The sequence below is a fragment of the Panicum virgatum genome, chromosome 2K (genome assembly GCF_016808335.1).
Source record: "Panicum virgatum strain AP13 chromosome 2K, P.virgatum_v5, whole genome shotgun sequence".
Lineage (NCBI taxonomy): Eukaryota > Viridiplantae > Streptophyta > Magnoliopsida > Poales > Poaceae > Panicum > Panicum virgatum.
Window position 1 is genome coordinate 60,331,009 of NC_053137.1, and position 23,940 is coordinate 60,354,948.

At 47.0% G+C, this 23,940-nt stretch overlaps 1 protein-coding gene across 3 annotated transcripts; it reads right to left on the reverse strand.

Moving 5' to 3' along the window:
* Window positions 1-1,526: 1,526 nt before the first annotated feature.
* On the reverse strand, window positions 1,527-6,544 carry LOC120691230 (ABC1 family protein YPL109C, mitochondrial-like). 3 transcript variants are annotated; one of them, XM_039974258.1, is made up of 6 exons: window positions 6,211-6,544; window positions 4,182-5,499; window positions 3,783-4,052; window positions 3,097-3,252; window positions 2,568-2,683; window positions 1,527-1,946 (listed from the first exon to the last, which is right to left on the reverse strand). In XM_039974258.1, the coding sequence occupies exons 1-5, from the start codon at window positions 6,237-6,239 to the stop codon at window positions 2,582-2,584; spliced, it is 1,875 nt and encodes a 624-aa protein (XP_039830192.1). In that variant the 5' UTR covers window positions 6,240-6,544; the 3' UTR covers window positions 1,527-1,946; window positions 2,568-2,581. The 3 variants fall into 3 exon arrangements, with proteins under 3 accessions (XP_039830192.1, XP_039830198.1, XP_039830206.1); XM_039974264.1 differs by having other exon boundaries at window positions 1,527-2,014; window positions 6,211-6,531; XM_039974272.1 differs by lacking the exon at window positions 1,527-1,946 and adding an exon at window positions 2,050-2,266 and having other exon boundaries at window positions 6,211-6,531.
* Between the last annotated feature and the right edge of the window lie 17,396 nt (window positions 6,545-23,940).

Consider the following 23,940-nt stretch of genomic DNA (forward strand, 5'->3'; position numbering starts at 1 on the left):
CGACAAGTAGTAGGTCCAAACAAAGGGCAAAACAGTCATATTATTTAACCTCACAGTTCAAAATGAATAGTTTATGGGATGCAATGTGCGGTAGACCAAATGGTGTTTTGGCGGTGTGCGAGAAACAAAATCGACTTTGGCAATGTATTCTATACAAAATCATACTTTTGCAGTGTACTTTGGACAAATTTCCCTTTTTTTAGACCTGAGCTGGGCCTTTCTGCTTTGCAGCTTCTCTCCCAGACCCTTTCGCTGAATACCCTAGCGAGCAGAGAATATTATTAACCTATGCACAGGGAGTACTACGCGTCAACTGTCAAGGACGGACCCCCATCTCTCGTTGATCGCCGTGCACAAATGCACATCAGGTGCAAAGCCCTATATAGAAATCAAAGAATATCAAAAGGGATTACCAGGACACGGCAGTATTCTATTCTATTCAATTCTACCCACGCAGGTCAGGCCAGGCCTGGATGCAACCGCAAGCCTGCGATCCAGGGAAGCGAGGGGCACGGCACGGGCATGTGTTTGTGTTTGTCGGGTAGCTGTGGTCTCCTCTGTTTAGTCCTTGCCGAGGGGCCGCGAACACTTGTCTCAGCGCCATGGAAATCAGCAAGAGACGGCCTCTGGGTTAAGGGGGCTTGTTTATTCTTTGCTCATGTGTGTGTGGGGACGAGCACCAACGCTTGAGGATGGGGACAAGAATGGTGCTCGAGATGCTCAGGGTCCTGGAAATTTGACGAAGAGGTAGGCCATGGTGACTGACTCGTATCCGTGAATGCGTCCACGGGGTCGGGATGTCATGTGTGCGGTGGCCAAAGGGTTTGGATACGCATGCTTACTGTTACTGCACGGATACGCGGAGTCCGGGCCTGGCAGGTCCCCTGTACGCGCCTACGCCTGAATCGTCAGGGCTCTGTCTGTTTTGTTGCTCGTGGCTCTCGAGTCGTGAGAAACAGGGCAGGCATCCAGGCAACCGACCATTCCGAGTTGATTGAATGCCGAGGATGCAAGAGGGGACAGCACGAGAGATTTTACAGCGCGTACTCAAAGTGTATAATTTGCACCTAAATTTTAGTGGAATAATGATTCCTGATTCTGAACTGATACGCTGCACCTGAAATTCGGCCAGCAGAGTTGAACGGGGCGCGGGCAGCAATGCCCGTACCGTGAAGCATTGCTTGATCACTTGATTGCTTGCTTGATGCCATGATCGACCGAGCTAGTTGAGGCCGGCCCACATGGCCAGATGGTTTTATGGATCGGCTGTTGCCTGTTGGGCAGGTCAGGTCCAGCTTTCCTGGCCGACCGCGAGTGACTCGTACCCGCAGCTCTGCTAAGGCTGCGAAAGCATGAGCTCATACCAAAACGAGAGACCACAAGACACGAGAGCTCAGACAGCAACAAAGGCAGCGGCGGTTCACTCCGCACCCGTGCCAATCAACCGACTACCACAAAACAACTCACCGTGCACTTCATTTGTATTCAACGCCGAGAGAGCGTCACGCTTACCGTGTGCTGCTCTGGAAAGATAACCATAACTTTAGCTTAGCCATTTTCTTGTTAATCCAAAATTTACATTTGACGGCGAGGCTGCCAGTATGAAGCCTAAACCTGTGCACTCCAACGTAGCTGAACTCGGCCTGGATGACTATTCAGTTCTACTACAATTGTTTGTTCCTCCACGGAGTGTGTGGACAGGATTATAGGAACTTTCCATGAATTTTAAAGAACACCATGGTTGACTCCGCCAGAGTGGTGAGCAAAATTTCCACTTAAGGTTTTCAACAAGAAACCCTGTGCAGACAGTTGCTGGTACTGCTACTTTCAGAAAAAAGACACATAAAATAGTGCATCAGATTATTATCTTAACGTTATCATTTCCAGGATGCTTCCAGTCTTCTATTCCACTATCATCTTCTGTTGCTGCTATACATGCGAACGATCTGTTTAAGAGAGAAGCAGCATGGACGAGAATTTCAGGTTTTCTAAATCCGGACGTACCAAATTTCAACTTACCATGGCCAAAATAACAAAGAAAAAGAAAGAAAGAAACAACTAGTTAGATATCAGCAAAAAAAACTGGAGCATCTAAAGACAGTCCACACAGCATATGATACAGGCTCATGGGCTGTAATGAATCTCAGAAGTAACCCATAGAGTATCCTGAATTTCATGCTATGCTGAACCAGTTTCTGGCACCCAACTAACAAAAATCCTCTTCTCAGATCATTTCTCATCTCTCGCAATTGAATGAATCCAACTTCTGAAATTTTGTTTAAACAAAATCTAAATAATGTAGAATTATGTGAAGTTTTATACGTAGCGATCATATCCATAATTCAAACAAATTTGGCCTAATCAGATGTGGTGCCAATTCTAGGAGAAAGGCCAGGACATTATTTTCATGCCGGTGCAAGAGGCCTGTTGCTACAAATCTATTTTCATGCTGGTGCAACAGGGTTGTTGCTACAAATCTGTTCCTTGGGTGCAATAATTGCTCTATAAATTTCTTAGACAAAAAATAGAACGAAAACAAAAGACTCAATTACAAGAATCAAGATTACCTGATACTGTTTGTTTACGAGAAAAAGTCAATCGGTTGCTTGACATCCTTCTCTAGTAATAAAGTCTTCAATGTGTGCATGATATCAAAGCCTGGGTCCAGCTTGCGTTGCCACCCCTACATAAACATCATCTCGTAAGCATATTGTATATTTATCTAAAAGCAAGTTCTGGTAAAGTTAATCATGGGTAAGGGCTATTAAATTAGTATGCAGCATCAAAAATAAAAGTACTGCTAGTTGATACTATGAATTCTAGACAAGTCTACATTCAAACTGTAAAAGCAAATCCTATCCAGAAAATTAATGTCCTCCGATACAGTCACTAAGCTGTTCAGTTTGTACATGATATATTTATAAACAGGAACCTGATTTCTTTTTGAAAAGAAAACAGAAACCTGATTATGCATATCCTTTAAGTCTATAGCCTTTTTTCAGTATATACTGTTGAATCCCTTCTGTGTGTAGTGCCACAGGATAATACTTAAGATGAAATATTTGATATACCAATTCTTTTACCAAAGAGGTTTACCTCGAGGAGCAAAATGGTAACCATGACAGTACAGATGTTGCCATCAATGTTGACTCTGTGGCGGCGAACTGTATCAAGCAGTTGATGCATGCATTCAACAGGATGAAAGACATCCCCTTCAGGAGTTCCCCAGAATGTAAACGTCTTGTCCAGTTCCTATAAAAAATAAAAATAATTTTTTTATTCATGAAAAAAATGCTTGCACTACAACACATCAGTAGTACAGCAGAAAACAGTCAGCAAATCAAGATGTAATTGTCAAAGGCTGAATTAAAATAAAAAACCAACAAAAAAGAGTATTAATATGAACAAATACATGATGCACCAAACAATGCTAAAGCCAGTGACCCACGTGTCAACATACTTCAAGGAATAGTCACTCTAGAGATCAGTTACACTTTGTGTAATCAATATCAATGCCACAAATTTGAATATTAGAAACCACTCCTATTGTCTATTACCATAATACAGTTAAAAATCATTACTGTCCTGGGTCTAAAAAAAATAGTGTCTGCATATGCATAGCCAGATCAATCAAGAGTGCAACCACCTTTCAAGATAGCACGAGTTAAAAACGCACAACAATACATGGAGGGCATTCAGATACCACATACATATAAAGTAACAGATATAAATAAGTTCTAAATGTTTAATGCTCTTTTCCTGAATCAAGTTTCACACTTTACCTCAGTGAACGCCACTGGATTTGGACAGCTCTGATTCTTCGACAACTGAAGGGTACACTTAGCAGCAGTAAGACCATCTCTAGTAGCTACTGCCTTGAAGAACTGTTGCAAGTTATCCCGGTCAGATCGTGTGAGCTCAGCAGTCATGCCCACATCAAGAAACACAATATGGGGCTTGGCTCTGAAAAATCGTCTCCTCGAAAGCTTGTTATCATTTAAACGAACAAGAATGTTTCCAGGGTGCATATCCGCATGAATAAAATTGTCCTCCTACAGGATCACGGTAAATGCCTTGTGAATAAAATCGTGCACAATATCTAGCATACATGACCACAAACAGACACTACCACTAAGTGAAAAAAAAGAAGGAATCACAGAATTAAAAAAATGTACACATACCAGAAGCATCTTCAGAAAAGCATATGTCCCAATGTGCGCAAGGTCTTTCTTCATCCGAGCATTCCCTTCGATTTCATCCATAAAACGAGAGACACTTTCTCCATTTTCAAAAGTCTCAACTAGGACAGATGGATGCACAAGTGGATACAAGGGCTTCGGGAAAGACACGTGTCTCCATCTGCGGAAGTTGTAGATAAAACGACTCAAGTGAGCAGCTTCCCTAGAAAGATCAACTTGAGACATCATGAATACTGCAAACTGGCGAACACTCTCATCCAGCCTCAGCCAGCTCAATCCAGGGACGATATTAGAAGCCTTGGCCACAAGATTGATGAGTAGAAAGTCTCTCTTGATAGATTCTCCAACACCAGGATGCCTCACCTTAACTGCAACATGCTTTCTAGGATGTTGATTTTTCAGTGTAGCCCGATGTATTTGTGCAATGCTTCCAGAAGCAACAGGGTTCTCCTCAAAGGACTCAAATATTTCAGAAAGCTCACGACTGAATGCCTTCTCAATGGCAGCTTTGCTGTAAGCAAAGCCATGCGCTGGAGCTGCACTGTGAAGCTTTGCAAGCTCAACACAGAGATCACTTGGAAAAAGATCAGGGCGTGTTGCAGCCCACTGGCCCCACTTAATGAACGCTGGCCCGGCCTTTTCGAGGGTGCGGCGCACAAGGCTAAGCCACCTTCTTCTGAACGCAACACTGAACTTGTCAGCAAATGGAGCTAATGCAGTTGCAGGGAAGAATAGGAAAGTCAAATGCACTGCTCTTATAAGCAAAGTGATGCCCTCCCAGATTGACCAAACAAGAGATGACAGAAATTGGCGAGTATCTTGTGCCTTTGTGATGATGCCATCCATTCTCGGCATGAAGGATGGTGAGTCTGCCAGGACTGGTGGTGCAAGTGCCATCTTGCCAAAAGCTAGAGCCATGACCCCAGGGATGATATGGAACCTCGTAAAGGACAGGCTAATAGCACAGGCTGCTCGGCTCATCAGCGGGAACCGTGGACCGCTATACGAGTACATATGACTGAGCCGCTTCCATGCCAGTTGTGCTTGCTGGGTTGCTGATGAATTGGCCACTGCCAGAGAGAATGTGCGGTATCCTCTGGACATCCTGATTCTGCACTTATGATCCTCAGCTCTGTTCTTTCTGACAATGACTTTGTAATGTGAGAACATCCTCGAGAAGACAGCTGGAATCTTTCGCTTTGTTGACAAGCCATTGTCCCTCGCCGCTGTGTAGTACCCACTTCTGTGGCTCGGATGGGAATAACTGGCTGCCCGTCTATTTGTTCCAATTGCCAAAAGCCTGCTCAACAACGTGTGAACAGAAAATGTCAAGGAACTTAAAATCTTCCAATCTTAAATAGCACTTGCCAGGAAGCTAATTTTACAAGGTGAAATTAAGAACTGAATATGTGTAAACAAAAGAGACTCAAGAATGTTGCTGTTGGCCTGATCATACTAGTACTACGCCCAATGTACAATATCTGTGTGTGTTTTTTGTCTCCCAAATGCCAACAATGTACTCTTGAAATCCCACTCCCACATTGATCCAGGCCAACAGCAAGCTGTACCTTCACACATAAGCCAAATCATAGGAACCAATTGATCGAAACAATCCTAAAATTTCCAAGTGAGGCTTCACGAATAACTCAAGTAAAGGTGGGCATCCTGCAAATCCAAGCTTATGCACACATCAAAATCACTTGCCGTTCCCAACTGATCCTGCACCCGCTGAAATTCCTACCTTCACACGCGCTAGCGCAATACTCCGTGAAATTTACCAATTTAAAGCTAAATCAGATGGCCAATTGATCACAACAGTTAGTGGGATTCAAGCACTGTAATAATCAAACAAGCCGCACACGAGCCCTGGGCCTCCTTGTACTCGAAATTAAGCCACAACTCGGCCATTTGTAACAAAATCTGGAACCTCAGGCCATCCACCATCCCCCCCCCCCCCCCTCTTCCAAGAAACAGAGCGCGAAAGGAGGAACGAGGAGAAATCGAGCCGCACCTCTCGCCGACCCCCAGTAGCCGTTGCATCGGGGACGCCCGCTTTTTCGGCCTTCTTCACAGGATCAAGCCGCCGCAGCCCGCAGAGCATACCACCCGCTCCCCTCCCCTCCCTTCTCCCACACCAAAACCCCGGCACGGCACGGCACGGCCCCGCCCCCCGTGCCGCGATGCAGCACCTGCGCGCGGGCACGGAACCGAGCCGAACCTGGGGTTTGGTGGGGACGAACGACAAGTGGCGGCGGCGGGAGACGAGATGCGCCTGTGTCGCGGCGCGCTCCTCCTCCCCACGGTCGGTGGTGGACTGGTGGGCGAGGCAGAGCCGCAGAGGGTCCCGTCTGCCCTTTCAGGGGAGGGATTGCGTGTGATTTTTTGCTGGGGATTTTCTTTTCGTGTACTATTTCTTTTTAATTTTCTTTCTTGGAGAGGAGGGTATCCGCGAGGGGTTTATTCCCGTTTGCCCGGAACGGAACCATCTCGACCACGCGCGGCCGCTGTTTTCTTTTTTTCTTAAATGGGGTCGGTTTCGGCCGGCAGGCGCCGACCCGACCCGGCCCGGTCTCAGCGCGCCGACCCTGCTGGTGCAAGGTCAGCCGTGCAGGATGCAGCGACCGTCATGTCGTGTGCCCGCGAAGTTGGAGTTGTCATCCCGTTCTCGTCACGCGTAAGCTGGCCGTGCTAGGCTATGAACCGTTTCTTTGGAAAACACCGTGTTAGACTGTTTTTTTTAAGAATAAACCGCGAGCTTTATTGATTAAGAAGACAAAGTACAATCAAGATCAACTTGTTTTGCAATACAACTAGGCACTTGTCTCAGCCACACAGCTGAATGCAAATTTCTTCTAGCTAGTTGTGCTAAAAGATGCACCGCAGAATTTCGCTCACGATTTACCTATACTATCTCCACCTCTTGGTGGAAGTTGCATCAAAAATTTTCCTTCTTTAATATGAAAAGCAATCTCGGACCTGTCCTCCTTCGATGAATTGAAGGCATGAACCACCCAGGAGCAATCAGACTCTATAATTACAGACATTTGTATCCATTGAGAGGCTAAACATATGCCCTCTACACATGCACGAACTTCAACTTCAAAGGGGGATGAGCAGTGGAACAGGACGCGCCAAGCTGAGAAGCAAACACTCCCAGAGCGATCTCTAGCTAAAATGCCGACACTTGCTTCTCCAGTTTGTTCAACAAACGCACCATCAACATTTATTTTTGCCCAGCCCATTCTTGGTGGTAGCCATGCCTGCAGTTTAGTCTTCCCCATTACAGTTTTGCTACGCTGTGTACTATTTTCACTAGTCTCACATATCGGCCTTTTACCTTTTTGTATCCTGAACATTGTTTTGTTGAACTTCCACCAGAGTTGCCTGATAGCTCAAAAGGAAGTGGACAAAACTTACTACGGATATTGGGCCCGAGTTATGAACAATGTTATTACGAACTGACCAAGCTCTCCAGAATAGGAGTCTGACTAAATCACGTTGTTCAGATGACACATGTTGAAGAAGCAAAAGGAGCCAATCTCCTCCTGAATAGGTGAAGAACTTCTCATCTGGTAAGGCCCAGTGCTCTCGCATTGCTTGCCTAAGAGCCCGGGCTTGAGGGCAGAGGATTACTGCATGAAAACTATCCTCAATTCCATTACCACAAATGTTGCAAATGTTATCATCTTCCAACCTTCTTCTATGTTTGTTTTTCCTCGTAGGCAGAACATCTTGAGAGAGTTTCCAAGAGAAGATTTTAACTTTCGGTGGGATATGCCCACTCCACACATTTTGCCAAATTTTTCATTCCCCTTCGACATATCCAACCGAGGTACTGGAAATGGTGCCCACATGACGCAGTTGCAAAGCCAGGTTATAAGCACTACGAACTGAGAAAATTCCATTCTTTTCTTTGTGCCAAGCAATAAAATCATCACATTGTCTTGAAGGGAGCTTGATTCTTAAAATTGCCTCAATATCAGCAGGGTTGAAATAAGCAATTAGGCGGTCTCTATCCCAGTCAGTTCCATCAGAAACTAGCAGATTGGACACCCAATGCAACCTGCATCTTCCTCTTTCACTTGTCACTTTCTGTGTGTAGTTTCTGGGGATCCAAGGGTCATGCCAGATACGAACTTGAGAACCGCAACCAATGCGCCAAATAACTCCTTTTTTTAGCAAGTCTAAACCATGCAGAACAGCTTGCCAGGTCACTGAGGCATTTGACCGGAAGGTTGTATCAATCAAGGAGCCTCGAGGATAATATTTTGCTTTTAGAAGTCGAGCACACAAGCTATCCGGGAACTGAATAAGTCGCCATGCTTGTCTTGCAAGTAGGGCTTGATTAAATAAGCTCATATCCTTAAAGCCGAGGCCCCCACAACATTTTTTCTGAATCAATTGCTCCCATGCTACCCAAGCTACTTTCCTTTGGCCATTTTCTGATCCCCACCAGAAATTACGCACTAGACTTGTCAAATCATCACAAATACCTTCTGGGATGCGAAACACACTCATGATATAGATAGGCAAAGCTTGCGCAACTGTTTTAATCAACACTTCCTTAGCTCCACTTGACAGTCTCTTTTCAGAATAATCTGTAAGCCTTTTACCAAGCCGTTCCTTTAGAGATTGTAATCTTTCTTTTTTCATGCGACCAGAAGGGGTTGGAAGCCCCAAATATTTCACTTCAAAAGATGAGAGCTGTACATCTAGGACACGCTTCACTTGTTCTTGTTGCATTGTATCTCTGTGTTCATTAAACATGATAGATCATTTTGCCGGATTTATAAGTTGCCTGGTGCACCCAGCAAACAAATCCAATGCTTGCTTTACCACAGATGCTTGTTCCACATTGGCTTTGAAGAATAGAAGAGTATCATCCGCAAATAACAAGTGTGAGATACCTGGAGTACCACAACAAACTTTGAGATCTTGTAGAGATCTATCTTGGACTTTTTTCTGCAGGAGGGTGGAGAGACCATCTGCCACAAACAGAAACAGAAAAGGGGATAGAGGATCACCTTGGCGTAGACCACGAGTTGGGGTGAAGGATGCTAACGGCACCCTAAACCCTAAACCCTTAAACCCTAAACTCTAAACTCTAAACCCTAAACCCTGACTGTTAGCTATGTTACGTTACAGTTTACAGTGCGTAACTGCATAGAAGCAAATACCATGTGAACTGCTTAAACTTAAAATTGAACTGTTATATGTCGGAGGGAGGTGAAACACAGGGATTATACTGTGCAAATATTTTAGAATCTTTTTTTAAAAAACAAATATTTTAGAATCTGAATGGATCTAAAGAGAACCAACCTATGGGAGATGACCCTGGGTTTGCATCAGTTTTTTTTTCTTTGAAGAAAAGTTTGCATCAGATTGTGTTCGCGTGTCTTGGGCCATAAGTTGATTTCTCTCTCTTTTTTAGAGCTGAAGTTGAAAAAAAAAGGTTTAATATGGCAAGTGTCAGTATCGTGATATCGTCTGTTTTTTTTTTGTAACGGGGAGGGGAAAAAAATTGGGCCAATAGATGCTGCACGGCCTACCTTCGTCATTTTTAAGCCTTCATTTGGAAATAAGCAGCCCACGGCCTTACGTAACAAAGGTGGCCCGTGGCAGGACCGATACCGTCATGGGCTAGAACAGTTTTCCCATTTAGGCATATAGCCCAGTTCAAATCATAAGAACTAATGGCCAGGCACCCCCTCTCAAGAGGGAAAAAAAAGGAAAATTCTAACGCTGCTGGTCGCGTGGATAGTGGAGTGCGCGACCTGCGCGCAAGCGCGGCCTGGCCCGCCTAGTATGCTTTATTTTTTATATGTGTTGGACCATGCCACGTGAGTTGCTTTTGCTAATGCGTGCCATGGCCCATGTGAGGCATTGAATATTTGGGCCAAGAGAGAGTCTTAGAAAATATGGACAACATGTGAGGCTTTTTAACTAACCAACGATGGGTTAAAATGATAAGATTATAGGAATATATTGTATATTCTAGCATATAAGAGTACTTCTTTACTAATCCATCTACTAATATTCTTGCGATAAATACAATAAAATAAGCTCCAAATACACATGTTTGAACATTACTTTTTTTAAAAAATACATAATTTGATATGGAAGTTTTTAAATATGATGGTGAATAGGATATAAAAGCATAAATTGATATATGGTATCTATAAAAGTCAAGGCATAATCTTTATGTAAGTTGTGACTTGACATACACATAAGTTGACACACAGCTTGTATATAAATTGCCCAAATACTATTACATATAAGTTAAAAAAACTACTATTTTGTGAGCTGACTCTTTAAAAAGTACTACACCTAACCCAGGTAACTTATACGGTGACAAAAAACATAAGTTTGTACACTGTCTCTGCACAAGTTGATACACATAATTTGACATCTAACATATACATAAATTGTTACATGATCTATATAAGTTGTTACAATATAATGCACAACTTGATAGTACGAATAAAATAGCCTCAAAATATATGTAAATTGGATCTTGTTTCGTAGGCCTCGCTCTAAGAAACACAACACTGTAACTGGAATAAAATTTGAACCCTGTATGTGAGAGATATTATCATTTAAAGAGAATAGAGAAGCAAGTATAAATAAATAAGAAGTGCTGATGTCACCTACATGCTTTCCACCTCTCATCCCATGAGTGTCCGTAAGGCTGCATCGCTTCACTGATTGGTTTGCTTATTATGCATAGTGCTTATGTAGGATTGCGAGGTGGATGGGTCGCGCCGATCCGATATAGCGCGACGGGTCGCGCCTTAACCCAGTCCAAAAAAAAAAGGCAAGCACCCGGAAGGATTAGCATACATTGTCATGATATATATATTGACAAATGATGAGATGAAAAAAAAAGTTTGTATCTCCGCGTTGAAAGTAGACTTTCAAACATATTTTAAAGTTTAAAAATGAAATGCAGAAGTGTGAAAACTTTAGTAGCTGGAAGTTTGAATTATGCTCACGTGCGCTGGAAGTTTGTATCTCCGCTTTAAAAGTTCTGAATTTTTTTCTATAAAGTTGACCTTTTGTTTTGACTGAAAATTGATGCCTACCCGACTCCTTACAGCCTCAAAACCAATAAGGTCGCATGTGCGTCACATAGCATTTTTCTTTCTCCAGCTCCAGGTGTTTGGAATGTTTGCGTTTGAATAGTTTGGTTCTTCAACTAGAGGATACCAGTGCATGCATGGCATGGCTTTCTTGAGCTTGCTGTCGATGTTGCTAACAGAGTTTGCTGGGTACTCCCTCCGTTCTCTTTTAGATGACGTTTCAGACATCTAATTTAGCCTAGATATAGTTCATTTTTTTTGGTCCTAAACGTCATCTAAAAGAAAATGGAAGGAGTAGTAGATTAGTAATAAAGAGCAGTATCAAATCAATAAGAAAATTTGTTGACTAATCTCTTCACAAGCATGCAGCAAACATTTCCATCGATATACACATGGACATAGAGCACGGTTACAAATTTTTGGGTAATGGAGATGGAGTATGAACACTCTGGCACTGTATATCCTGAAGATATATACATACAGCTGTACCTGTACACTCATGATTACCTTGTGCACTCTAACTTCAATCTCTCCGTCCTAGTGCCAATCCCTTTCTCTTGTTTGCATTGGAGTGGCAAGAAAAATGCAGATCAAAATGAAAAGGCGTGACGGAAAGAAAATCCCTGTCCGCACCGAGCTAAGAGCTCGCATGCCGCACACCATTCTGACACCTCACCGAGCTAAGTCTTCGTCCTCTAGAAAACTACGTACCGGTAGCTAGCTAGTGTAACACTCAGGTGTTAATCCATGAATTAATTGAATTAATCACCGTCATTAGCTTCAAATCTCGCGACCAATAACCAAGCCGATAGTTTTCTGGCAGTCTGGGCCAGTTCAGCCCGGACCGGTCTGACCGGTATGGGCGACCGGTCTGACCGGTCTAAACCGAGCTGTTGGTTTTGGGCCCCACAGCATTTAAATTACTCTCTTCTCTCTCCCCCCCAACCACTCCATTTCCCTCACCAGAGCCGTGCTCCGCCCGAGCCCGAGCTCTCTTCCTCCTCCACTCTCACCTCAAACCCTAGGACCCTAATCCAACCATCCTCCATTGATCCAAGGCCAAGGGAGCTTCAATCGGGTGGGGAAGATCATCTCCTCCAAGTGCTTCATCATTGGTTGGCTTGGATTCAAGCTCTTAAGACAAGACCCCAAGGTAATGGCTAGTGGTTTGATTTGATCTCTTGTTCTAGGGAGAGTTAGGTAGTTTCCTTGGGCATGAACCTGTGCTTGCATCTTAGGGTAGGGCCTAGATAGAATTTGTGCTGTAGAATCAAGTCATTGTGGGGAGGTAAGGACTCACTCAAGGTAAATCTAGGAGTTGGATCGATCTCTCGCTCTAGAAGGTTTTAGGTAGTTACCTTCGGTCAAAAACGTTCTAATGGATCCCAGGAACTAGTGCCTAGAAGATATTTGGAGTTTGTGGGCGATTTTAGCCGCGCCAAGATTTCTAGGTTCTGGTCTGGCTAGGACCGGTCTGACCGGTCGGAGGTACCGGTATGACCGATAGCGTGTAGCGTGGCTAATTCAAGTAGGACCGGTCTGACCGGTGTGGGATACCGGTCTGACCGGTAGGGGCCCGGAGACTCCGGCCATTTGTCCGGATACTATGGTTTTATAGTGACTTAAACATACCAGGTATAGGTCCGGATACTCCGACTATACGTCCAGATACTCCGGATTTTTGGACTTGAGTTGCACACAGGCCAGACCGGCCTGACCGGTGGGGTATACCGGTCTGACTATAGATGGCAACGGGTATTTTACCCGCGGATACCAGTGTCACAAACCCGCACCCGCGAGCAAAAAACCACACCCGCACCCGCTACCCGCCACGGGTAGCAAGTTACGCCCGTGCCCGCTATCCGCGGGCATGCCTTGCCCGCGAATATGCCTGTGTACCCGCCTAGGGAGGCGCATCGGCGGCCGGGGTCAGGGTGGCGGAGACGGCCATGGAGCGGCGACTGGGGTTGATCTGGGTGACGCGGATGGCGGCCGAGCGGTGGAGCGATGGTCCAGGGGCCCGAGGAGGGGGGTGGGAGCGGCGGCCGGCGGTGGAGCGGTGGTCCAGGGGCCCGAGGAGGAGGGAGGGAGCGGTGGCCGGCGGTGGAGCGACGCCCGGCGGCCCGAGGAGGAGGGAGAGCGGCGGCCAGCGGCGGAGCGGCGGCCGGCGGCGGAGCGGCGGCCGCTGGCGGAGTGGCGGCCGGCGGCCCGAGGAGGAGGGAGGGGCGGACCGCTGGCTGAAGGGCGCGGGAGGACTGCGTGGATCCGCTGCAGCCATGGAGGGAGGAGGGAGGAGCGAGGCATCCGGAGCGCTCGAGGAGCCGCCAAGATCTACGCGAGCTCGGCGTGGCGGAGCTCGAGGCCGCTGCGCCATGGCCTCCGCCGCCGGAGTGCGAGGGAGGAGGAGGGAGGATGCACCGGCGGAGCTCAAGGCCACCGCTCCATGGCCTTTGCCGGCGTGGCTTGTCCCGCCCGTGAGCTGGAGGAGGGCCGGAGCAGGGAGGGGGCGGCGCGGGTGGGAGAGAGAGGAGGGAGAGGGGGAGGGTAGAGACCGGAGGAGGGAGCGGCGCTGGGCTGGGTGGGGGGCTGGGGGCGGGGGCGGGCACTTGGGAGTGGGGCGACGGCTGGCACTCGGGAGTGGGGAAGGAAAGGAACCAGAGAAACCCTTGAGAGTAGAGATGATTTATATAAAGAGTGTTACTGTGTTAGGACCCACATGTCAGCGGGTTTGCGGGTTCGGATATTAAATTTTCAAACCCGTTATGAAATACTCGTTGGGTTTAGAGTCGTACCCGCGCCCGCGCCCGCGGGCACAAACCCAAACCCGAATCCGCGCCCAGCGGGTCGGGTATCCGTGGGTACGCGGGTATTTTATATCCGTTGCCATCTTGAGGTCTGACCGGTGTGGCTGGGCTGAGCCGGGGTAAGTAGGTGTTGTTGATACAATTGGTTGGAAATTTGTTTGGGTATTGATTACTTGTATTTTTTTATATAAAATCATGCATGCATTCTCATGTCATAAGCATTTGCATACGTGTAGCAACCACGGCAGAGGAGGTCGTATACGCGGTGGTTGCGGAGCCACAGGAGCCCCAGGGGCAAGCCCCACAGCAGGAGGTTCGCGTGGAGCCGGCCCAAGGCCCGGCTAACCCCAGTACTGAGCAGCAGGCACAAGGCAAGCCCCGGTGCACATCCTTCTATTTTAAATTATGACGCCTATGTATATGTTCTAATACTTGTGCATTAGGTGTAGGGATTGTTTGGAACCTTAGTTGCATGATTCCCTAGGATTCCCTGAGTTATACTAGTATGTATAGGACGATAGAAGTTCTATGCTTAATAGTCGCGATAGAAGTCGAGTGACTCTTGTCACTCGCGAGATATAGGAAAGCTTTAGAAGCCGTGTAATTGCCGGTTACTCGCGAGGTACATTATTATCTTTGTACTTCAGTATTTGACTTGGATTGAAGTGGATATGGAAATGTGAGACCGGGCGGGGATGATGGTGTTAGGTGGCAGCAGGACAGGGTTCCTGGGTGTCTTAGCCCCGTCCGTGTCGATTGAGGACCGGTCATTGTGGCAGTGCTGATCGGGGATTGAATTGTACTAACCGCATGCCGGGAGTAGGAGGTAGTCGAAACCGGTAGGCCGAGTACTGCCTTGTTTCGAAAGTACAGAACTTCTACCCACCCCTTAGGGCGAGTCGAGTGGCCGCGGAGAAATGGGATGCATAAATTTACTTTTGGTGGTCTCTCGTAGGGCTCGACTGACTATATGCAGGTGGGGCGGTTCTGTAGTTCGAGGCAGGGAGGGGAATGGTTGGCATGTATAGTCCGACGGGGCCAATACGTGCCGTGTTGGTTAGGTCCACCTTGCAAGGTTAAATCGGATCGATTCGCCGTGTCTCGCGGTTATGAGGGCCTTGATCTCTTTGTCACACCGTAGCAAATGAGATAGAATATTAGAAACATAAAAATTGATACTATTCGTGTCGTGCTTGTACCATCTGTGCCCACCTTCGCGTGGGACTACCGGTGTTGTTTCGATCGGGCCGTGGGTTGAGAAAGGATCACCAAATTAAGCCGTTAAACTAATGCGCCCGATGTGTTCAAATGACAGCCATTACGCTTAATTAGAGTTTTAATTTGGCAGTTCCGTCACAGCTGGTATCAGAGCCGAAACGCACTGGGGGTGGTACGAGCATGACTAATTTTCAGAAAGTATAAATTAAAAATGAATTTCCGACTTAGGGTGAGAGTGGTTTTCAAATAAGGGTGGGGAATTATTCATACTAAGCCCTATATATATAGTCTACGTTCTGGTAATGAATTGGTGTTTGGTTTGGTGGAGAGATATGCGTAAGACGATCATGCATCATGGCATATAAATTTCTAGTTGCATGTGAAAGTTTGGTACGGGAGTTCATGTTTTATATCATGCATCATGGCATTGTGATTTCCAAAATTTGCAGTAAATGATTTGAATTATGGGGTTGGTGCACAGTTAGGGCTTAGAAGTTCATCTCTGCTGGGGACCGGTCTGACCAGTCTGGGTCACCGGTCTGACCGGTTGAGCTACGTAGACCCCATGCAGATCCATGCAGACCGGTCTGACCGGTCGGTTGCACCGGTCTGACCGGTTGAACGCGGACAGAGACCCCTAAGTTGTGTTCAGATCATCGAATTTCGGCGATTCCTTCCATGATTCGGATATTAGTCGCAATCAAGATTTTTCCTAGGTAATCAGAATAATATAACTAACCCAATCATGGTTGAGTGCAGAATGGGAGAACCGCCGAACCCTCCCGAGTTGGCCCAGGCCATTGCGGTCATGCTCACTGGGCGCGACGAGCAGACGGCACTCCTCCGTGAGCTTGTGGTGCAGGGCAGAGCGCCGCAGCCTGAACATCACCACCATCCACCGGCTCCTGGATATCCGGAGTTTTTGGCTACACAGCCACCGCTTTTTCATAAGGCAGATGAGCCACTGGAAGCAGATAGCTAGCTCCGGACTATAGAATCCAAATTCACCCTGCACCCGTACAATGATGGGGACAAGGCAGGATTTGCAGCTCAGCAGCTCAGGGGTCCCGCACGCACGTGGTGGGACAATCACATAGCCATGTTCCCTGAGGGCACTCGGTTCACTTGGGCACAATTCAAGGAGGCCTTCAGGGCCCATCATATTCCAGTAGGGGTGATCAGAAGGAAGCTTACAGAGTTTCTGGCCTTAAAGCAGGGCAATAACAGCGTGTTGCAATACTCACAGACTTTCAACACCCTGTCCCAGTATGCAGGATACCACGTGGATACTGATGAGAAGAAGCAGGCGTGCTTCAGGTAGGGGCTTAGCAGCAAGCTCTAGGATCGCCTGGCCATGATCAAGTTTGACACTTTCAGTGAGCTAGTCAATGGGGCTATCATTCAGGAAGACGCCCATCTAGCTCACAAGACAGAAAAGAAGAGGAAGTCACCGGCAGCCGGATCTTCTAGCAGTGCTCCCCAGAGGTTCCGTCTGGTGCAGTCGGGCCCACAGCGAGCCCCCTTCCAGCACCAGCCACAGCAGCAGTGGGGATACAGGCCCCCTCAGTACATTCAGTCACAAGGGACGGTCGGGCCTCCTGCTCCTCAGCAGAATGAGCAGAAGGTCTAGGTGTAGCAGCCGGGGGTGCGCCCCAATTTGCTTCCATGCTACAACTGTGGGCAGTCGGGTCACTTTGCACGGAGCTGCCCAATGCCACCGAAGCAGGGCCAGCCGTCTGGTCAGCAGGGTCAGAAGCAGCAAGTGGCTCACTTCAAGCCAGGACAGGTGCACTATACCACTCTTGAGGCCATCCCTGAGGGAGCACCAGTGATGACGGGTACGTTCTCTATCAACGGACACCCAGTTACTGTACTATTTGATTCTGGGGCATCTCACACATTTATTAGCAAAGAATGTGTAAGCAGACTGGGGTTAGAAGTGCAGAGCATATCCAGACCATATCGTATTCACTCACCGGGGGGACACTTGATTACTAATCAACTTGTTAGACAAGTTCCCTTGCAGCTACAGGGGAGGGTTTTTACCACCCAGCTCATAGTGTTGCCAACCCAAAGGATGGATATTATTCTCGGCATGAATTGGCTGGGAGTTCACGGAGTTATTCTTAACACTGCTACTTCATATGTGCACATAAATTCTCCCGATCATGGTTCGATGACCTTGTCTCTCATGAGCACCCCGTCGACCTATACGGTTAATCATGTTGAGAACAAGGAGCTTGAGGACATACCGGTGGTATGTGAATACCCGGATGTTTTTCCCGATGATTTGCCGGGCATGCCACCTGATCGAGCGGTGGAGTTTGCTATTGAACTGCAACCGGGTACGGCACCGATTTCTAGGAGGCCTTACCGGATGCCACCCAATGAGCTGGTGGAGTTAAAGAAACAATTGCAAGAATTGCTAGAGAAAGGCTATATCCGTCCTAGCACATCACCTTGGGGCTGTCCGGCACTCTTTGTGAAAAAGAAAGATGAAAGCCTCAGGTTGTGCATGGATTATAGACTTTTGAATGCTGTCACCATCAAGAATAAGTATCCACTCCCCCGGATTGATATTCTGTTTGATCAACTATTCGGGGCTAAAGTATTTTCAAAAATTGATCTCCGCTCGGGTTATTACCAGATAAAGATCAGAGCTGAGGATATTCCCAAGACCGCCTTCTCCACTAGATATGGACTTTTTGAATATCTGGTGATGTCTTTCGGGCTAACCAATGCCCCCGCGCATTTTATGTATCTCATGAACTCAGTGTTCATGCCTGAGCTGGATAAATTCGTTGTGATTTTCATTGACGACATCCTGATATTTTCCAAGAATGAAGAAGAGCATGCAGAGCATCTCCGCATTGTGCTTCAGCGCTTGCGGGAGCACAAGCTGTATGCCAAATTCTGTAAATGTGATTTTTGGCTCAAAGAAGTCCAGTTCTTGGGCCACATCATCTCGGACAAGGGGATTTCTGTTGACCCTAGCAAAATTCAGGATGTCCTGAATTGGAAGACTCCAGAGACTGTTTCAGAGATCCGGAGTTTCCTTGGGCTAGCAGGCTATTATCGCCGGTTTGTACCGGAGTTCTCTAAAATTGCTAGGCCCATGACCGAGTTACTCAAGAAAGGGGTGAGATTTAGTTGGGATGACAAATGTGAGCAGGCCTTCCAGACTTTGAGGAAACTTCTGACATTTGCTCCTGTCCTGGCTCAGCCAGATATTACCCGGCCTTTTGATGTGTATTGTGATGCATCAAGTACGGATCTTGGCTACATTCTCATCCCTGTTTGGTTTTCGCCGGATATTATTTAGCCATTAATACTGGTTGTAATGCATCAGGTACGGGCCTAGGCTGCATCCTTATGCAGGATCAGCGTGTGATTGCTTATGCCTCCAGAGCCCTCAAGCGGCATGAAGAGAATTATGCCACACATGATCTGGAATTAGCAGTAGTGGTGCATGCATTGAAGATCTGGCGACATTATCTTCTGGGCAATCCAGTCCATATATACTCAGACCACAAGAGTCTCAAGTATATTTTTACCCAGAGTGAATTGAACCTTCGCCAGAGACGGTGGTTAGAGCTGATTAAAGATTATGATCTGGAGATCCATTACCATCCAGGCAAAGCAAATGTGGTGGCCGATGCATTGAGTCGCAAGGCAAGTTGCAGTTGCACCTCAGCCACAGCGGTGCATGACACTTTGTGCCAAGAAATGGAGAAGATGAACTTGACTATGGTGTCTGAGGGTACTATTGCCAATCTCACCCTTGCACCTACGCTTCGAGATCGGATTGTGGCTGCACAGAAAAATAATGTGGGCATGGAGAAGATCAGGCAGAGGCTTAGGGAAAATGACCCTAAGGCTGCTTGTTTTCGCCAAGATAGTGATGGTGTGTTGTGGTTTAATAATCGCCTGGTGGTACCTAAAAATTTGGAGCTACGGAAGCAGATTCTTGATGAGGCTCACCTCGCTAGGTACTCCATCCACCCAGGCAGTAATAAAATGTATCAAGACCTGAGACAGCGTTTCTGGTGGACCAGAATGAAGCGGAAAATTGCCAGATATGTGTCAGAATGTGACACCTGTCAGAGGGTTAAAGCGAGCCATTTGAGATCAGCTGGCCCTTTACAGCCCTTGAGTATTCCCTCTTGAAAGTGGGAAGATATCAGTATGGATTTCGTTGTCGGCTTACCCAAGACTTCCAAGGGATATGATTCCATATGGGTTATTGTGGATCGCCTCACTAAGACAGCCCATTTTCTACCGGTAAAAACCACACATACGGCAAAGCAGTACGCTCAGCTATATATGGACCGTATTGTGAGTCTCCATGGAATTCCAAAGACCATCATTTCGGACCGGGGTACTCAATTCATAGCCCGGTTTTGGGAACACTTTCATGCCGCTCTTGGTACACAATTGATCCGCAGTTCAGCCTATCATCCTCAGACAGATGGCCAGACAGAGAGGATTAATCAGATTCTGGAGGATATGCTCAGGGCGTGTGCACTCACCTACAGTTAGAAGTGGGATGAATGCCTACTTTTGGCCAAATTTGCATATAATAATAGTTATCAAGAGAGCATCAGGATGGCTCCATTTGAGGCATTATATGGACGGAAATGCAGAACGCCATTAAATTGGTCAAAAGCTGGAGAAAGGACTTTCTTTGGACCGGATATGGTGAATGAAGCAGAAGAACAGGTTCGGGTCATTCAGGAAAATTTAAAGATTGCAAAGTCCTGACAAAAGAGTTACGCGGATAAGAAACGTCGATCCGTCCTGTTTCAAGTGGGAGATCGTGCCTACCTGCGGGTCTCTCCAATGAAAGGGATTCAGCGGTTCGGCGTAAAAGGAAAACTTGCACCTCGCTATGTTGGGCCTTTTCCTATTATTGAGCAATGTGGGCCGGTAGCGTATCGCTTGGAACTTCCCGCCCACTTATCCGTGGTCCATAATATTTTCCATGTCTCCCAGCTCCGGAAGTGTCTCCGGGTTCCAGAAAAGGTAATTGACGTCGAGAAATTGCAACTGGAGCCCGACCTTGTCTACCCGGAGCAACCAATAAAAATTGTTGACTTCAAGACTCGGGTCACACGGAATCAAACCAGCAATTTTTATAAGGTTCAGTGGAACAATCACTCCGAGCGAGAGGCCACCTGGGAAACCGAAGAGTTTCTTAAATCCAAATATCCGGAGTTGTTACAAACTTACCAAGGTACCTAACCTTCTATATTTATTGCAATTTAACACTTCCATAAATCTCGGGACGAGATTTCTTTTAGGGGGTAGGATTGTAACACTCAGGTGTTAATCCATGAATTAATTGAATTAATCACCGTCATTAGCTCCAAATCTCGCGACCAATAATCAAGCCGATAGTTTTCTGGCAGTCTGGGCCAGTTCAGCCCGGACCGGTCTGACCGGTATGGGCGACCGGTCTGACCGGTCTAAACCGAGCTGTAGGTTTTGGGCCCCACAGCATTTAAATCACTCTCTTCTCTCTCTCCCCCAACCACTCCATTTCCCTCACCAGAGCCGTGCTCCGCCCGAGCCCGAGCTCTCTTCCTCCTCCACTCTCACCTCAAACCCTAGGACCCTAATCCAACCATCCTCCATTGATCCAAGCCCAAGGGAGCTTCAATCGGGTGGGGAAAATCATCTCCTCCAAGTGCTTCGTCATTGGTTGGCATGGATTCAAGCTCTTAAGACAAGGACCCCAAGGTAATGGCTAGTGGTTTGATTTGATCTCTTGTTCTAGGGAGAGTTAGGTAGTTTCCTTGGTCATGAACCTGTGCTTGCATCTTAGGGTAGGGCCTAGATAGAATTTGTGCTGTAGAATCAAGTCATTGTGGGGAGGTAAGGACTCACTCAAGGTAAATCTAGGAGTTGGATCGATCTCTCGCTCTAGAAGGTTTTAGGTAGTTATCTTCGGTCAAAAACGTTCTAATGGATTCCAGGAACTAGTGCCTAGAAGATATTTGGAGTTTGTGGGCGATTTTAGCCGCGCCAAGATTTCTAGGTTCTGGTCTGGCTAGGACCGGTCTGACCGGTCGGAGGTACCGGTCTGGCCGGTAGCGTGTAGCGTGGCTAATTCAAGTAGGACCGGTCTGACCGGTGTGGGATACCGGTCTGACCGGTAGGGGCCCGGAGACTTCGGCCATTTGTCCGAAAACTATGGTTTTATAGTGACTTAAACATACTGAGTATAGGTCCGGATTCTCCGGACTTGTGAGTCCGGATACTCCGACTATACGTCCAGATACTCCGGATTTTTGGACTTGAGTTGCACACAGGCCAGACCGGCCTGACCGGTGGGGTATACCGGTCTGACCGGTGTGGCTGGGCTGAGCCGGGGTAAGTAGGTGTTGTTGATACAATTGGTTGGAAATTTGTTTGGGTATTGATTACTTGTATTTTTTTATATAAAATCATGCATGCATTCTCATGTCATAAGCATTTGCATACGTGTAGCAACCACGGCAGAGGAGGTCGTATACGCGGTGGTTGCGGAGCCACAGGAGCCCCAGGGGCAAGCCCCACAGCAGGAGGTTCGCGTGGAGCCGGCCCAAGGCCCGACTAACCCCAGTACTGAGCAGCAGGCACAAGGCAAGCCCCGGTGCACATCCTTCTATTTTAAATTATGACGCCTATGTATATGTTCTAATACTTGTGCATTAGGTGTAGGGATTGTTTGGAACCTTAGTTGCATGATTCCCTAGGATTCCCTGAGTTATACTAGTATATATAGGACGATAGAAGTGCTATGCTTAATAGTCACGATAGAAGTCGAGTGACTCTTGTCACTCGCGAGATATAGAAAAGCTTTAGAAGCCGAGTAATTGCCGGTTACTCGCGAGGTACATTATTATCTTTGTACTTTAGTATTTGACTTGGATTGAAGTGGATATGGAAATGTGAGACCGGGCGGGGATGATGGTGTTAAGTGGCAGCAGGACAGGATTCCTGGGTGTCTTAGCCCCGTCCGTGTCGATTGAGGACCGGTCGTTGTGGCAGTGCTGATCGGGCATTGAATTGTACTAACTGCATGCCGGGAGTAGGAGGTAGTCGAAATCGATAAGCCGAGTACTGCCTTGTTTCGAAAGTACAGAACTTCTACCCACCCCTTAGGGCGAGTCGAGTGGCCGCGGAGAAATGGGATGCATAAGTTTACTTTTGGTGGTCTCTCATAGGGCTCGACTGACTATATGCAGGTGGGGCGGTTCTGTAGTTCGAGGCAGGGAGGGGAATGGTTGGCATGTATAGTCCGACAGGGCCAATACGTGCCGTGTTGGTTAGGTCCACCTTGCAAGGTTAAATCGGATCGATTCGCCGTGTCTCGCGATTATGAGGGCCTTGATCTCTTTGTCACACCGTAGCAAATGAGATAGAATATTAGAAACATAAAATTGATACTATTCTGAAATCTTAATTTGTATGCCCCAACTTGGGTGTTTAGATAGGCAAACATTAGTAAGAGTCTATCTATCTAAAATATGTGGTTAAAACATGGGAAGTAAGGATACACCTCTAGTTGCTTTCTTTCTGCAAAACAAACCACCAGCCAAAGGCCGTGCATGTCTAGATATGTGGGCTAAGCTATACCCACTGGTCGGATAATCCTTACTGAGTATTAGAATACTCAGGGTTTGTTGCCACCATTATTATTTCAGGACCCCAGGACGTCGACTTCTGCCCCTGTTGCGTCAAGTTCATCCGCCGGGATGCAGAGGGGTGGCAGGTCGTGGAGCAAGACCCTTAGGTTAGGGGTTTGTCGGGTTGCACACTCGAGGGCGGAGTGTTCAGCCTATCTGTTTTGTCGGGACCGGTCTGACCGGTCTGGTGGACCGGTCTAACCGGTATCCCTTAGACAAGTGCATGCACGCCGGTCTGACCGGTTCCCCTAACCGGTCTGACCGGTGTTGTTAGGCTGAGAGTGGGCAGCAGTGTAGGGTAGTTTGTTTTAGTGTAAATTTCTTTCAAGTTTTAACTTTAGTCCCCCAGTTGTATATTTGTGAGGGTTCCAACTTATGTAAATTAACTTTGTATTTGAAACTCGGTTTGTAGACTTAAAGTTCTATCACGCATCATTGTATAATTTCAAGTATTTGTGTCGTGCTTGTACCATCTGTGCCCACCTTCGCGTGGGACTACCGGTGTTGTTTCGATCGGGCCGTGGGTTGAGAAAGGATCACCAAATTAAGCTGTTAAGCTAATGCGCCCGATGTATTCAAATGACGGCCATTACGCTTAATTAGAGTTTTAATTTGACGGTTCCGTCACAGCTACTCCAAGAACACCAGGAGAGTTGGAGACCATCCGCCAAAAGCGTAGCCGTGGACGCTTGCTGCTGGCGAGAGTGACAATCAAACGTGCTGCTGCGGGTGTGTGTGTCTATATATATATATAGTGGCCACGTTGTTTGACAATAAAACCCACAGCACGAAGTTGGGCGAGCGAGCGAGGCTGCTTAATTCGTTTCGTTGTTGTTGTCTTCAATTCTTTAATTCAGAGAGTTTTCAGATGTTCCACCAATGCAAGACCGAAAAGGCGTTTTCTGCAGCCTTCTTCTCGCTTGCACGCGCATCGCACGTGCCACGGCACGTGTTGTCGCACACCGTGTGA

Coding starts and splice junctions, on each gene's coding strand:
- LOC120691230 (XM_039974258.1), bottom strand. CDS start 6,239: ATGCAACGGCTACTGGGGGTCGGCGAGAG. Junction 4,053..4,181: donor CTTTTCTGAAGATGCTTCTG/GTATGTGTACAT, acceptor GTGATCCTGTAG/GAGGACAATTTTATTCATGC. Junction 3,253..3,782: donor ATCCAGTGGCGTTCACTGAG/GTAAAGTGTGAA, acceptor TATTTTTTATAG/GAACTGGACAAGACGTTTAC.